We start from the raw sequence: 17372 nt of genomic DNA, 5'->3' as shown, positions 1-17372 counted from the left end.
TAATGTAAGAAAAATGTGTAAAATGTTCATTATTTAAACTTATTTATTAAAGCCACACTCACATTCATACCTATGGACAATTTGGAGTGGCCAATTAACCTAGCATGTTTTTGGAATGTGGGAGGAAACCGGAGTACCAGGAGAAAACCCACGCATGCACGGGGAGAACATGCAAACTCCACACAGAGATGGCCAAGGGTGGAATCGAACTCGGGTCTCCTAGCTATGTGGCCTGCGCGCTAACCACTCGGTCGCTGTGCAGCCTGTTATATTATAAATAAAATACAACAACAAAGCTCCATCTCAATAGACCAATTAAGTGAAAATAGTTCACATCTCTTGCTAATTTCTCACTCACGGACACAAAGGTGCCGCCACGCATCTTGACCAAAAAGAAAAGGAAACAAACTAACTCGGCTCCTGTCGTTCATTAAAACGAGCCGTCTTTTGAAGCCGATTCGTTTGCGAGCGACACAAAATTACTCGCCCACAGTAGACATGGTGGGTATGAGTCTACTCAGGTCTGCCGCTGCTATTGCAGCCAGACTGAGTCCTCTGAAATCTAGCAATGCTGCGACAAATGTACTCACTCGAACAATCCCGCAAACGGAAAAAGGTAGGCGACACCACGGCTGGGTGAAGTGTTTCTTTGTTTGAGTGAGGAAGTTGTCCCCTTCGCTTGTGACCTTGCGATGGGGTATGCTAGCATGCTAACATGAGCTAGCTTGCCTGTGTGGCAGTCAGCGAGGAGCTACACGGAGAGGCTAATGTGTCAACTTCACTCCTGTTACGATATTAAAAATGAATACAGCACTTAGTAAGTCATGAGTGGGGATAATAACATTGTATGTTCTCGATCTCTAAGCACCACAATATCATTTTAATGATAGATAGAATATCATTTGAAACCTAATAAGCACTACTCTCAAGATCAAACAAAGCAGTAACATTGCTTAATTCCGAAATAAATATGAAAGCGTATGTATTTTATTAATGCTATTGAATGAAATATTAATATAACAACATACGTATAGTTGAATAACATAATTATTATAATATTTTCAATGTATTATTTTATAGGTTTACTTTATTGAATATACTTTCTGCTGTAACTGTATGTATTGTATCATCATTCATGTTTGTTGTTTGTGTTGTTTTTCGTTCCTCAGTGGCCGTCCGTTGGGGTCATGGGAAGAATATGTTTGTGGTCAAACCATCCGAGTTCTATGACAAGAGATTTCTGCGTCTGTTGGTACGTTTGGAAGAACCGCATAGTTTGCAGTACCCCCCCACCCCCCACCCCTGGAATAGCCCAAAAAATGCAAATAATGGATGCACCCATTTTTGACACTCTTATCCCTGTCAGTGTTTATCCCTCACACACTTACTAAACACATTTGAACATAAAAAGTAAAGTTACCCACTACTAGTGAACGATAATAGAATATGGAATTATAGTCTGTGGGGAGTCATTACACACAATCGGTTCATTTTGAAGGTGCGGAAAATGGAAAGACTCCGTGGAACGCTACAAGAATGACTCTCTGTCTTTGCACTGTAGCAATTCTACATCCTGTTGACGGGGATCCCCGTGGCTATCATTGTGTCATGTGTGAACGTCTTCATTGGTAAGTAACTGGACGTGTTGTGTTGTTTTCTAACGCCTTTGTCTTTGTCCACAGTAATCATGTGTTCATTGCGTTTTTAAGGTGAAGCAGAGCTGGTTGAAACTCCTGAAGGTTACGAACCGGAGCACTGGGAGTACTATAAGGTATCAACTTTGCTTTACAAAACTATTGATCAAACGAGCTTGTGTCCATTCACGTCTTTTGCTTTTTTTTTTTGCGGGAGCTACAGATCTTATTCATCTTGTGTGTGAATTTCAGACTTGTGGGCAATGAAGAGTCTTGAACCAGTCATGATGTGCTATATATATCTCATATATATATATATATATATATATAGTATGTATTGACACTTACTATGGTACCCATTATGTCATTGGATGCTCATATCACCTCCTACTTTGGTACGGGACCAAAAAAAAAACCTTAAACTATATTAGGAAAGCAGGAAGTGAACAAAATGCACGCTGACAGAGGGAAATATATATATATATATATCCTTACTTTAGCCACGTATACATGGACCCAAATATTCCAATTCTATTCGGTTTATTTGCTCAAACGGAAGGAATCTAACCTTTGTATACACCTCATTCCCAAAGAAAAGTGCCAATCCCAATGAATATATAATGGGATTCCCAAGGGTGGAATATTCCTTTCCCAATCCGATTGAGGTATCTTGTACCCGCTCAAACGGAAAGTTGTCAGACTGCCTTCTTCTTCTTCTTCTGTTGTTTATTGGCGGTTGGCAAGCAGCTTTGGTGTGCATTAGCGCCATCTGTGGAACACAATCTAAACCCTTCTATACGCCATTCATAAAAAGAAAATACATATCTATATAATACATGTGCCGACTTTAATTATAAAATATTAGCGAGATTGAATTTTATTTTTTAATGTTTAAATTGATCCCGGGTGCGTTCTTTCAGCGAATGCTGAGATATGACGTAACACGCAGATCCAGACGTTCTTCACTTTTAAAAATGGAGGCCAGCAATCGGCACTGGACTGCTAAGGAAAGTTTGTTTTTCATCCAAACTCAATTTCAAGACTGGACGAAGGAAAAACTGGCAATACGGAGTTATTCCGACAAGGGAAAGAAAAACTGGAGGAAGTCGGTATCACGTGATGTTGGTGTTTACGTTTTACTGGGCATGCCCCATTGACTAATCTGGTTGATTATAGCGGCGCATGGAGACAAGAGATTGGAATATTCCTTTCCATGGATACCATTGCTTTTGGAAAGGTCATTTGGAAAGAGAAAAAGTCCTCATGTAACCGTGGCGATTGACCCAGAATTTGTCTGGTTGTGAATCTGTCGCCAGTTCAGCAAAAATACCCCAAAATGCTCTTCTCTGAAAATGGCTGCCAGTGAATGAGTTAAAAGCAGAACATGTTTACACTACCGACTCTCACCCCCACCCCCCCAATGTGTTTGATTACAGCACCCCATCACTCGCTGGATCACTCGCACCTTTTATGATTCACCAGTGAAGGATTATGAAAAGATGATGGCTGCAATCCACATGGAAAAAGAGAAGGCAGACATGAGGTGGGTGAAACTGTTACCCATTGGCCAAACGTTTGAGTGACACTTAAAATGACCACCATTGTCCCGTCCACACTTTTTTTGTACTTGGTTCGGTTTTGCAGACTGGCAGAGCTGGAGGTGCGCAGGCACATGAGGCAGCGAGGAGACGGGCCCTGGTACCACAGACAGACCCTGGACAAGGAACTCATCGACCGCAGCCACAAGTCTTCACCCGACACCTGAACCTGGCCGGTGTCGGCTCACTACATTGTGCTGATCTACTCCTAGCCTCATTGTACATTTTTTCCTTCACACTTCAATAAAATAGCAAATATTATCTCTGGTATTTTGTGTTGTTCTCTGTAGGCGACCATAACAATGGATGCAACTTAAAAATACATTATGGTTGCAATAACGTGGGCCACCGCTTGGGGGCAGAGTTGAGCTCAACCAAACTACAGCACTATATTATTATTATTATTATTATTGGAGGCAAGCGATACTGCAAATGTTAGTATCGATACAATACAGAGTAACAGGTCGCATCATTGCCGCTGACGATACCGTTAGAACTTCCTATTTTTAAGATGAAATTGTTTAGATTGATAATTAACTAAAACCACAAATGTTTTTTTTTTAATCTTATTTGAGACCCATTTAATAGTATATAAATATTATTGTATGCCCCAGCTATAAAATTAATACAAAATACATTTGGAGAAAATATGAGTGGATTCTTTCATCAAGTAAATGCCCCCCCCCCTTGTGTCACCTTTGGATGACCAAATTGAAGGTAAAAATTAAATAATACAATACAAAATTGGTATAGTAAAGCCACATATAGCAAATAAAATTAATATTTTATATATTATAAAAAACTATATGACTATAAAAAACAATATAAGACAATGTAAAATAATGTTGAGCAAAATAAAGATAACAAATCATTCAAATCCTGTTGGCTTATTGCCTCATATTTTTATACAATAACATTTAAATAACAGCAAAAACGCCACAGATATTGATCTAAATAAACATAAATATCGACCTCATCACCCGGTATCGACACGGGTATCGATCCCCACCCTCTTAATTATTATTGGCTAACAGGAGCCTGAGGGTTTTGCTATCCGCGTCGCTACCGAAGCCATAACAATAATAATATTGGACACGTGCTTTTCATCACATTTGCCAGCATTAAATATTTCCCGCGGCGTCCGCGTGAGGTGGGTGTGGCCCCGTGCAGCAACATTCAGATGGGATTTCGGGCCGGAGGAGGAAGGAAGACACAAAAGAAGGTAGCGAACGTCAGCCTGTCCGCCATCCATGCTTGAATTGTGTTGTTTTTGTCACGTCAGCCTCCTCCTCCCGCCCCCCCCAGGAATGTTTTTAAAAATAGCCCCCTCGTCTCTCTCAGCTCGGGTGGCTCGGCGTCGCACTGTGCCGCGAGGAGCGGGGACGCCAACATGGCTGCAGACCTGGGAGAGCTGCTGGTCCCCTACATGCCCACGGTTAGAGTCCCGAAGACCGGAGACAGGGTTTTCAAAAGCGAGTGCGCCTTTTCCTTCGACTCTCCGGTAGGCGCGTGCGTGTGCGTGTGTGTGTGTGTGTGTTTGTGTGTAGCCACCTGTGGTAAATGTGTTAGTGTGTATGCGCCGTGAAATGTCTTAATGAGGCTTTCATGTGATGAGAAGATGCCAAGCACACCTGCTTGACGGTTGCTACTCCCCAGTAAGCAACGTAGCTATTGGCTGTCAGAAAAGTCCCCAAATGACGTCACTATTATTAGCATAATTTCCTGTACGTGTACTGCTGTTAGACACGCCCTTTTTCTCTTTAGCTACCATTGCTGGCTGGCTAGAAATGAAGCTAACAAGCTAATAAGTGATGGTCTTGTGTTTGCTCTCCAAGTTGACTCTCTGGGAAACAGCGCCCCTAACGTTTCAACTGAGAATTGCATGCCAAGGAGTCGAGGAGTATAATAATATAAATATATATAATATAAAATAAATAGAAATATTATATTTATATATAAATTATAATATTTATGAATAATTTAAATTAAATTCTATAAATAATATAAATAAAAATTCAGTTTAATTCAGGGACTGCATGAGTCGTTTTTGGTTAAATAATATAAATAATAATTCGGTTTAATTCGGGGACCGCATGAGTCTTTAGCGCATAGGCCACACAGCTAGGAGACGTGGGTTTGATTCCCCGCTCGGGCATCACCGTGTGGCGTTTACATGTTCTCCCCATGCGTGCTCTGTGGTATTGGAACTCTGCGTCTTCGGCCTGCGCCGCGTTCACATTTGAGCTCCAGCTGGGTCACGGTCCGCCGGTTTGGTGCCAACCAGGGTAGGGATGATGGCGTTGACTCCATAGGAACGTCCATCTCCAGGAAGCGTCCACACGGGTCTGTTTTTAAAGGTGACTCAGCTGTCTGGAGTTCATCATGTTAGCATGAGCGCTGCTTTATTTTTAGCCGTGCTCTGTTCAAGATCAGATGTCACTTTGGGCCACTTGAAGGTTTCTGGCAGCCTCGTCCCAGTTTGGTACATCAAACAAGGAAGGCGGGATCACAATGACCCATTTTTAGTACGTATATCTTCTCAAGAGACAAATCAATAAATACAGCAGCCGCAGCTCCCCTTTGTTGGCAGCACTCATGCAGCCTACCTCCACCATGCTTGACACGGTTATCTTGCGGCTCACTTGATGTAACGCAGTAATAATTAGTAATAATAATTGTGGCTTCTATCATTTTCAGTTCAGAGGAAATGTTGTCTTTTTGTGTGTGACCACCAGAGGACGCTGTTTTCCCCTTTCAAAGCACAAACTCATTTTATCCCCATTTCATCTTTTCTTACAAAAATGATATGGTTGGATCATTTTATTATTTTTTATTAAAGCGTATTTTATTGTCATTCTTTTCATTTTTTCTTGTTTTTTCAAATCGGTTTTCATGATCAGGAAAAAATGTCATATTGCTATCGACCAATATCGCATTTTTATAGTGATATGGGGCCGATAATTATTGGTACCGATAATGATCAAATAAAAATAAAAATAAAAATAAAAATAAAAATAAAAATAAAAATAAAAATAAAAATAAAAATAAAAATAAAAATAAAAATAAAAATAAAAATAAAAAATAAAATAAATAAAAATAAAAAAGATTTCTTATTAAATATATTTTTGTGCGTGCAGGAATCGGAGGGAGGGCTGTATGTGTGCATGAACACATTCCTGGGCTTCGGGCGAGAACACGTGGAGAGACACTACCGCAAAACAGGCCAGAGTGTTTACATGCACCTCAAGCGACACGTCAAAGAAGTGAGTATGCTTCCATCGAATCCTCCATAATCTTTTCACCCTTAGTCTCCATGCATGCACCACTCATGAATGCCATTATATATTGTATACATAGTACAATATATACATGACATATATTGTATATATAATATATGTATATATATCATATACATGATATATATTGTATAGATTACACAGTCAGTATGATCCAAAAGTAAAAGAAGCGTGTAGAACGTGATGATCCTCTTATACCTTCTTTTGCTTTAGTAATAATGACAACAACGTGTACATTTGAAATACACGCAAGACAATATTAGCATTTATAACCCGCAAGGCATGCTGGGAAGACTGTGACGTGAGACCGTTCAGGGGTTTCCCTGAGCTGAGTCCAGTTGGAGCCGCCAGCATCTTTTTCCAAGCACCCTTTCAAAATAAAACAACCCCCATTTCTTGTGCCCCCCCCAGAAAGCCACAGGAGCTGCAGGGGGCGCCGTCCCCAGGCGACGCAATGGAAAAGTCTTTTTGGGTAAGTTGCGTTTGGAGGGGGCGGAGTCTGTAAGGTTTTTTTATTTCCCAACATGCTCCTGAATGTTCAGCTCATTTAATTTAGGACGCCATCTTGGACAGGTTTCCCATTGAAAATGAATGGGCAATTTATTTGCCCCCCTCCCCCACTGGTGATAAATCATTTTCCATTTGAGATGACAGCAACGTTCTGCTTATGGCTCAGGAGGTAGAGAGGTTGCTGGTTCGCTTCTCAGTCCCACTATAATCTTTCAGATCACACTTTGGTTTTCCAACATTTCACATTGTGGCGTTTTTAGTCTGCTAAAAATGAATGTATGGATGAAGTATGGATGAAATGGTGCCCCCCACTGCTGGGAAATGGTTTGACCTTTTCCACCACCTTCATGGTCTACCGTATGCTGGAAAATAATATTCATGTCTGATTGTGTTTTTGTGTACATTAGTCGTAATATCTGTAGCCAGGACCCCCCCACCCCACACCCCCCGTGTCTGAACCCGAGGCGGGAGATATTTCCCATGAATCAGACTCCTCCTCTTCCTCCTCTTCCTCCTGGCTGCTAAGTATAGCTGGTTTATTTGCATGTGTGGTTAGTAACTGGTCTAAATCAAAAGTGCCACACACACAGCCTGGGGGGGGCGGGGGGGGGGGGTTGGTTTACAGTGCCCCTCAGCTGCCACCACCTGTCAACCCCCCCCCCCCCCCCCCACACACACACACACTTGGAGTCTGACACACTTCTATCGTTACACGATGACGCTGCTTGGCAAGAACAGGGTGTTGCCCCCCCCCCCCCCCCCCAACCACCCAACACCGGTCTGGCAGAGGATGAATTCCTTCCACTGCACGCTGTCCCCTCCCCTATCTAAAAATTAGGATTCCAGTTCGTGATGTGAGGCTCCAGACTGAAATATTGAATAATTGATCACGTCGATCATGTTGATCACGTCGATCATGTTGAAGATGTTGATCATGTTGAAAGAACCCTCGGACCATCTCTAGCAGGTGACTCAACGTTTGCTTCCTCCTTTGTGAAGATTTAGAGCTAAACCGCGATTTTAACGGCGAGGACTATGAATACGAGGACGAGGCCAAGCTGGTCATTTTTCCAGACCACTTTGAGATCCCGCTACCAAATATCGAGGAGTTACCGGCTCTGGTTAGTGACTTTGGCGTGTGACTTTCCCTGCATGGAAACAGGAAGCCGCACTCAGTGGATGCCACTTCATGGGCTAATACACACTCATATTGCGTATGATTCATAATGGAGGCGTCACACATGGGGGGAACCACTGAGTGGGCATACGCTCATCAGCCACAACATTAGGTACACCTGCTCTATCTCATGACTTCCATACATGAAGAAACCTGACTTTGAGTGGTGTACATGTGCACGCTATTTGGTCCTCAATAGGCAGCCTGCAGGCCATGTTTGGCCCGCCAAAGCTTTTCATTTGGTCAACCATCAGTCAGGGGTGTCCAAACTTTTTACATCTCAAAATGAAAACATGCAAGAGCCGCTGGATTTTTTTTTTTATTTCTGTTGCTTTTTTTCCCAAATATTTCAGGATTTTATTTCATAATATTATGACTTTAGAAAAGAACACATGTTTAATATAATATTAATAATAATAACAAATTATTATTATTATAAATAATATTTATTAGTAGTAGTAATAACTAATAATAATAAAAAAATACTACTAATAATAAATTATTATTATAAGTAATATTTATTATTAGTACTAATAATTATTAATAATAAAAATATAACAACAACAATACTACTAATAATAAATCATTATTATAATAAATAATGTGTATTATTAGTAGTAATACTTAAAATAAATAATAATAATAATATTCACATATTATTTTTCCTCAGAATAAAAGCCATATTGTGACTTTATTCTCCTCATATCAGAACTTTTTCCCAACAAATTTTCAAAAATGTGCAACTTATTTTTTTGTGTTGTTTCTAATAATATGATTGTTTTGCTTGAATATTTCACCGTTACACTTTTATAAATATCATTTTATATATATTCCCTCAGAATGTTCCAACTTTTTTCCCCGCCAGATGACAAAAGTTTTCTTGTCATATTGAGATTTAATTCTCGTCAGATCAAAACGTTTTCCCAATTGAATTTTCAAAAAATTGTAGCTTCGCTTTTTGGTTTAATAATACTTTTGAAATGTCTTTAATATTTAAACTTTACACTTCTAAAACTTATGTTTTTTCCTAATAATATTGTGCTTTTGTCCGTAAGATGATTTTAAAATCGCAATATTATGATTTTTTTGTTGTTTTTCCCCAATTTTTGCTGTTGTTTTCTTATTTAATCGTATTTTTAGAATGTGAGGAGGGCCAATAATAAAAAATCTATAAATTGCCCCCGGTTGCTCTTTGGACACCCGTGACCAAATGCAGATGCAGTACCTCTTTTCATGGGCAGGGGGCAACAGCGAGGCATACGCCTCACAATTCATTCAAAATAGACTTTTTAATTTGATTTGTTTTTGTTATTTTTGCTTGTTTTTAAAAATGAATTGTCTTATTTGGAATTATTATAATTTATTTGAATGCCACATGTAATTGAGGCCCCCTGTTCTGGAGCACATACTGTACGTACTGTACATCCAAGACACACATCATGCATCAGGACAGGAACACACGTTCCTGTCAAACCACATCTGATGACGTTGTGCAGGTTTGCCCCATGAAGTGGTTGTGAGTTGAATGACCTGTTGTGTTTCGTTGCATGGAAGGAGCAATGTTTGACTCCTGGTGGCTTCATCTCGCATGTTTATTCTTTCTTATTGCCGAGCTGCCTTGAGCACGAAGGCGCCGCTCTGTCCTCGCAAGACTGACTTGTTTTGTTTGTCTGCAAGTCTTAATTGTGTGTGTTTTGTTTTTCATGTCGGGCGTAAATCTTGCATGCCAACAACGTCACCAAAGTGAGTAGACCCCTCACATTCATGACCGGATGTCTTCTCAAGGAAATGCTCCTCACTGGTAGAGCATCTACACATGAAATAACACCCCTATAGTCATATTAACACTCCTATTACTCAACATTGTTGTAGACATATAAGACATAAAAACCCTGTTTACAATCTTCTAAATACATTTTTACAATTATTAGAGCCCTCTAGACATGAAGTAACACCCCTATAGTCACATTTACACTCCTATAACTCAATATAGTAGACATAATAAGACAAAATAAGACATATGGGAAATGGAAAACCTGTTCATGATCTTCTTAATTTATTTTGTAACATTATTAGAGCATCTAGACATGAAATAACACCCCTATAGTCACCTTTATACTCTTTTTACCCAATAAAATAGGCATAATAAGACAAAATAAGACATATAGGAAATGGAAAACCTGTTCATGATCTTCTTAATTTATTTTGTAACATTATTAGAGCATCTAGACATGAAGTAACACCCCTATAGTCACATTTACACTCCTATAACTCAATATAGTAGACATAATAAGACAAAATAAGACATATAGGAAATGGAAAACCTGTTCATGATCTTCTTAATTTATTTTGTAACATTATTAGAGCATCTAGACATGAAATAACACCCCTATAGTCACCTTTATACTCTTTTTACCCAATAAAATAGGCATAATAAGACAAAATAAGACATATAGGAAATGGAAAACCTGTTCATGATCTTCTTAATTTATTTTGTAACATTATTAGAGCATCTAGACATGAAATAACACCCCTATAGTCACCTTTATACTCTTTTTACCCAATAAAATAGGCATAATAAGACAAAATAAGACATATAGGAAATGGAAAACCTGTTGATGATCTTCTTAATTTATTTTGTAACATTATTAGAGCATCTAGACATAAAATAACACCCCTATAGTCACATTTATACTCTTTTTACCCAAAATAGTAGACATAATAAGACAAAATAAGACATATAGGAAATGGAAAACCTGTTGATGATCTTCTTAATTAATTTTTAACATTATTAGAGCATCTAGACATAAAATAACACCCCTATAGTCACATTTATACTCTTTTTACCCAAAATAGTAGACATAATAAGACAAAATAAGACATATGGGAAATGGAAAACCTGTTCATGATCTTCTTAATTTATTTTGTAACATTATTAGAGCATCTAGACATAAAATAACACCCCTATAGTCACCTTTATACTCTTTTTACCCAAAATAGTAGACATAATAAGACAAAATAAGACATATAGGAAATGGAAAACCTGTTGATGATCTTTTTAATTAATTTTTAACATTATTAGAGCATTTAGACATGAAATAACACCCCTATAGTCACCTTTATACTCTTTTTACCCAATAAAATAGGCATAATAAGACAAAATAAGACATATAGGAAATGGAAAACCTGTTGATGATCTTCTTAATTTATTTTGTAACATTATTAGAGCATCTAGACATAAAATAACACCCCTATAGTCACATTTATACTCTTTTTACCCAAAATAGTAGACATAATAAGACAAAATAAGACATATAGGAAATGGAAAACCTGTTGATGATCTTCTTAATTAATTTTTAACATTATTAGAGCATCTAGACATGAAATAACACCCCTATAGTCACCTTTATACTCTTTTTACCCTTTTACTCTTTTTATTACTGTACACCCTTTGAGTGTACAGTAATAGTATAGCTAGCGCTCCACTTGAGAAGATATGCTGCAGTGAACATCGGAGGGGTGTCCTCCGTCCTGCTGAACGTGGTCTCACCTGCCCTGCGTCTCATCCAGGTGACCATCGCCTGCGATGCGGTGCTGAACGCTCCGTCTCCCTACAAGAAGCAGGAGCCTGAATCCTGGGAGGAGGAGATCCAGGTGTCCCGACACGCCAGGAGCCTCAGGCAGCAGGACAATGGGGTCCGGATCCCCCCCAGGTAGGAGGACTAACCCTCATGGAGTATCTTCATCATCCACTTGGGATCATCCTGTTCTTGCTCCTTTGTACACCATTTCCACGTTCTTTTTGGAAAATTGTTAGGAATTCACTTGAATTGACATTCCAACATTCCAACTTTGGGATGTCCGTCCGGCACGCCAACGATAGCAGAACTTTGTCTCTAACTTTGTCTCCTGCTGCCAGCGGCTGGAAGTGTGAGAAGTGCGAGCTGAGGGAGAACCTGTGGTTGAACCTGACGGACGGCGCGGTGCTCTGCGGGAAGTGGTTCTTCGATGGGAGCGGCGGGAACGGCCACGCCCTGGACCACTACAAAGAGACCAACCACCCCCTGGCCGCCAAGCTGGACACCATCACCCCAGACGGGGCAGGTCTGGCGCCCATCAGGGCTTCCTCTGATCTCGTCCCCTATTCCATCTTCTCCATCTTGTCCGTCTTCTCCGTCTTCTCCATCTTCTCCATCTTCTCCATCTTCTGTTCCGTCAGAAGCTCGATGCTAAATGTTCAAGTATTTGGTTGTGTCCAGACTTACACAGGCAAACCAACATGTGGTGCCAAACAAAGAGCTTTTCTTCCCGTCGCTCACACACACACACACGAGGAACCTGGCCGTTGCAACCTGAAAAGATGCTTATGATGCTAATGCTAATGCTCATGATGGTCAGTTTTTCTATTCAAAGCCTACTTTGTGTTGTGATTTCATCTAAAACCAACCTTGAAGAAGACGCATGCCTGTCAAAGTGTGTATTCATTATAAAAGAAGAAAGCATTTCCTTAAAAAGACGGGAAAATCATGCTCATTTTTTACTTCAAATACAGCAAACAATCCAAACAGGAGTATATATGTAGTATTATATTGTTATTTTACTACTATATTGAGTGTAAAAGTGACTATAGGGGTGTTATTTTATGTATGGAGGGCTCTAATCATGTTAAAAAAGCACATTTAGTCCGTATGTGTCTCTGTATCGCCGTGTATACCTTTTTTTAATTCAAAATGAATAATGATTGGTCGAGTGGTTCGCGTGCAGACCTCACAGCTAGGAGACCTGAGTTCGATTCCACCCTCGCCCATCTCCGTGTGGAGTTTGCATGTTCTCCCCGTGCATGCGTGGCTTTTCTCCGGGTACTCCGGTTTCCTCCCACATTCCAAAAACATGCTAGGTTAATTAGCCACTCCAAATTGTCCATAGGTATGAATGTGAGTGTGAATGGTTGTTTGTCTATATGTGCCCTGGGATTGGCTGGCCACCAGTCCAGGGTGGACCCCGCCTCTCTCTCTCGCCCCAAGACAGCTGGGATAGGCTCCAGCACCCCCGCAACCTTTGTGAGGATAAGCGGTAGTAAATGAATGAATGAATGAATGAATGAACACCCACAAAAAAAGCCAAAGAAAAAGCCAAACACTGTTGCATGTTGACATCTTGCAAGGAACATCCAAGTCTGATGTGACTGTTTTTGTACTGTACATGTACAGTATGTACATGTATGATACTACGTGTCCCACTCCTAACGGAGTTTGTGGTTTCAGACGTTTATTCGTTTGAGGAAGAGGAAGCCGTCTTGGACCCCCACATATCAGAACACTTGTCCCACTTTGGAATCGACATGCTCCAGATGCACAAAAGAGTAAGTGCTGGAGTTTTGCTGAACATGTTGGAAACTACTTGGAAATACTTGGTTTGATTGCGAGTGAGCATCGCCCTCTAGTGTACGGGAGGCCAAGAGCATGTCAGAGTACTGAAGTGTATTTGGGCTCCCACCAAGACAGAGAACGGCCACCACACAGACAACCAGACCCGCCCACGGGTCAGCGAGTGGGAGGTGATCCAGGAGTCGGGCATGAAACTGAAAGCGGTCTACGGTTCCGGTTACACGGGCATCAAAAACCTCGGCAACAGCTGCTACCTCAGCACGGTCATGCAGGTCCTCTTCAGCATCCCCGACTTCCAGAGGATGTGAGTACGCCGACCCCGCCCTCCGTGATAATCAACTCCACCTTGACACCCACGTCCGATATTGAGGATCCAACATTCCAACCACATTCATCGTAGGTCCAGAAAGTGCACCATAGGTCCCCTTTCAAAATGAATATTACATTTGTTCCATAAAGCCACTGTGGTGTTGCGTTGTACTACCTTGTACTACCTTGTACTACCATCATACTACCATCATACTACCATCATGTACGTTGTGACATTCCTTTGGATCTTTAGGTATGTTGGGAACCTTCAGAGGATCTTTGACTATTCCCCACTCGACCCCTCCCAGGACTTTGCCACACAAATGTAAGTGACTCAGGCGTTACATAACGTACATTAAAATCAATACATCAACATGGGCGTGGCCATAGCTTCTTATTTCTTCCTACAGATCAACAATGTAGAGAAGAAATGTGGTAGAATCATACACATAAAATAATTATTATATCATAAATAATTCTAATAAATATAATAAAATAAAATAGTGTCAGAAAAATAATGATGTTATGAATTTAAAATTCATTCTATATCATTAAATCAAGTACATTTTCATAAAGTCACATTAAAATGACCCTGCACTCAAATTTGAATTATATTCTCATTATATATGAGATTGATATAGTAGATAGTGTGTGTATATATATATATATATATATATATATAGTATCGTGATTTATTTATTATTTCTTGGTGTTTTGTTTTGAATAATTGAATCATTTTTTAGTTTTATAAAAAATATATATGTACATACATAAATGTGTGTGTGTGTGTGTGTGTATGTGTATATATATATATAGTATTTTATGTATTATTTCTCTGTTTTGTTTTGAATAATTGAATCGATTTACTACTTTTTAGCATATTCATTTTTTAGTTTTATTAAAAAAAAATATATATGTATATGTATGTTTATATATGATTTTATTTCTTGTTTTGTTTTTAGTGTATTATTTTTTTAGTAAAAAAAACAAGAAGTTGCAAAAAGCAGGCAATCAAGCTCTAAATAAAATATAAATAATTGAAAGAAAAGAGGAAAAGTTGAGCAAAAATAGAAAGGTATGAATATGAAATTTTCCAAAAGGACTTGAAATAAAAATGGCAGAAATGTTGAATGTACGCCCATTTCATTCCAAAGAAGTCAGTGACCCGTGGGTCCTTTCCAGGTCCCCAGAAAGAACCATTTGGCTTTTGTTGAGGATTTGAGCAGTGAATCCATGGTGTGGAAATAGAACGGGTATTTTCAACTTTGTTTGGTCCATCAGGGCTAAGCTGGGCCAGGGGCTCCTCTCAGGCCAGTACTCCAAACCGCCCATGAAATCCGAGCTGATTGAACAGGTGATGAAAGAAGAATACAAGCTATTCAACTGGGTATGTTCAACTCCCAGCACACTCAGCAGATCGCTCCATGTTTCACCGCACCTCACGATACACAAATGTAGTATGGCAGTATGACGGTACGGTAGTATGGCAGTATGACAGTATGATAGTATGGCAGTATGGCAGTATGGCAGTAATGACAGTATGACAGTACGACAGTATGATAGTATGACAGTACGACAGTATGATAGTATGACAGTACGATAGTATGACAGTACGACAGTATGATAGCATGACAGTACGGCGTGTCTGGGAAGCCCCTCCCTTTCTCAGCCTGCGTGGTTTTTGTTTTGTATGACGGAGAAACTAACGCTTGTTTTTTTTTACAAAGTGCTGGGTCCATCTTTCTTTCCCAGGCTCTGAAAATAGCCTGTTGGCTGCGTTACTGCAGGCAGCTGTCATATTTCCACGTTCTGCCTCTGCTTTTTTTCTCACCTTTGCTTTCAGTTTATCCTCATTTGAGGCGTGACTCCTTGTCTCTTTCTCATCAGCCCTACGTGCCCTTGTTTCATCCCTCCTTGACGCCTCATTGGTTCCAGACCTGACTGGGGTATTCAATACAATAGTTTGGAAAATGGAAAACCTCATTACCGCCTTCTAAATACTTTTTTAACATCATTAGAGCCATCGAGACAGGACATAAAACCCTTATAATCACATTTAAAGTCCTTTCGCCCAATATAGTTGACATAGTAAGACACACAAAACCTGTTTACCACCTTTCTAAATATACTTTTAAAATCATTAGAGCCCTCTAGACATGAAATAACACCCCTATAGTCACATTTACACTCCTTTTGCCCAATATAGTAGACATAATAATACACATAAGACATAGAAAACCTGTGTACCACCTTTCTAAATATACTTTTAACATCATTAGAGCCCTCTAGACATGAAATAACACCCCTATAGTCACATTTACACTCCTTTTGCCCAATATAGTAGACATCATAATACACATAAGACATAGAAAACCTGTTTAGCACCTTCTAAATATACTTTTAACATCATTAGAGCCCTCTAGACATGAAATAACACCCCTATAGTCACATTTACACTCCTTTTGCCCAATATAGTAGACATCGTAATACACATAAGACATAGAAAACCTGTTTAGCACCTTCTAAATATACTTTTAACATCATTAGAGCCCTCTAGACATGAAATAACACCCCTATAGTCACATTTACACTCCTTTTGCCCAATATAGTAGACATCGTAATACACATAAGACATAGAAAACCTGTGTACCAGCTTTCTAAATATACTTTTAACATCATTAGAGCCCTCTAGACATGAAATAACACCCCTATAGTCACATTTACACTCCTTTTGCCCAATATAGTAGACATCGTAATACACATAAGACATAGAAAACCTGTTTAGCACCTTCTAAATATACTTTTAACATCATTAGAGCCCTCTGGACATGAAATAACAGCCCTACAGTGACATGTATACTCCTTTTGCCCAATATAGTAGACGTAATAAGACATAGAAACCCTGTTTACCACCTTCTAAATATACTTTTAACATCATTAGAGCCCTGTAGACATGAAATAACAGCCCTATAGTGACATGTATACTCCTTTTGCCCAATATAGTAGACGTAATAAGACATAGAAAACCTGTTTGCCACCTTCTAAATACACTTTTAACATCATTAGAGCCCTCTAGACATGAAATAACAGCCCTATAGTGACATGTATACTCCTTTTGCCCAATATAGTAGACGTAATAAGACATAGAAACCCTGTTTACCACCTTCTAAATATACTTTTAACATCATTAGAGCCCTCTAGACATGAAATAACAGCCCTATAGTGACATGTACACTCCTATTGCCCAATATAGTCGACGTAATGTGAGGAAAAAAACTCAATGTACCCCTTCTAAAGAGGCTTTTTAATTATTATAGCCATCTAGACAATAAAAAGTAGTGGATCTAGTGGATAGTATTTGTGAATAAGATGTCAGTTGGTTGCGTCCAACGTATGTGGCGTCCATTGTTCTCTAGTCGTATCATGTAGCGTGCCTTGCCATAACGTCTGTTCTATAAATA

At 39.4% G+C, this 17372-nt stretch overlaps 2 protein-coding genes across 5 annotated transcripts in view; both read left to right on the top strand.

Moving 5' to 3' along the window:
* Positions 1-450: 450 nt before the first annotated feature.
* On the top strand, positions 451-3502 carry ndufb5 (NADH:ubiquinone oxidoreductase subunit B5). Its single transcript, XM_058072533.2, has 6 exons — positions 451-616; positions 1170-1252; positions 1562-1628; positions 1710-1771; positions 3071-3177; positions 3279-3502. Exons 1-6 carry the CDS (start codon positions 499-501, stop codon positions 3397-3399), a joined length of 558 nt encoding a protein of 185 aa, XP_057928516.2. The 5' UTR covers positions 451-498; the 3' UTR covers positions 3400-3502.
* Positions 3503-4256: 754 nt separating this feature from the next.
* usp13 (ubiquitin specific peptidase 13) overlaps positions 4257-17372 on the top strand; it is a 29115-nt gene continuing 15999 nt past the window's right edge. For 2 of the 4 annotated variants that reach the window (XM_078790423.1, XM_078790421.1), the window contains exons 1-10: positions 4467-4733; positions 6370-6495; positions 6940-7000; positions 8038-8159; positions 11786-11928; positions 12135-12319; positions 13480-13577; positions 13716-13906; positions 14165-14236; positions 15193-15298. In XM_078790423.1, coding sequence (XP_078646549.1) covers positions 4623-4733; positions 6370-6495; positions 6940-7000; positions 8038-8159; positions 11786-11928; positions 12135-12319; positions 13480-13577; positions 13716-13906; positions 14165-14236; positions 15193-15298 — 1215 coding nt within the window. In that variant the 5' untranslated portion in view covers positions 4467-4622. The other 2 variants (XM_078790422.1, XM_078790424.1) reach the window with 2 other exon arrangements.

This window comes from Doryrhamphus excisus, linkage group LG4 (genome assembly GCF_037039965.1).
Source record: "Doryrhamphus excisus strain RoL-2023G ecotype Guam linkage group LG4, RoL_Dexc_Guam_v1.1, whole genome shotgun sequence".
NCBI classification, from domain to species: domain Eukaryota; kingdom Metazoa; phylum Chordata; class Actinopteri; order Syngnathiformes; family Syngnathidae; genus Doryrhamphus; species Doryrhamphus excisus.
The sequence above is the reverse complement of the archived record's forward strand: the minus strand, read 5'-3'. Positions and strand labels throughout refer to the sequence as shown.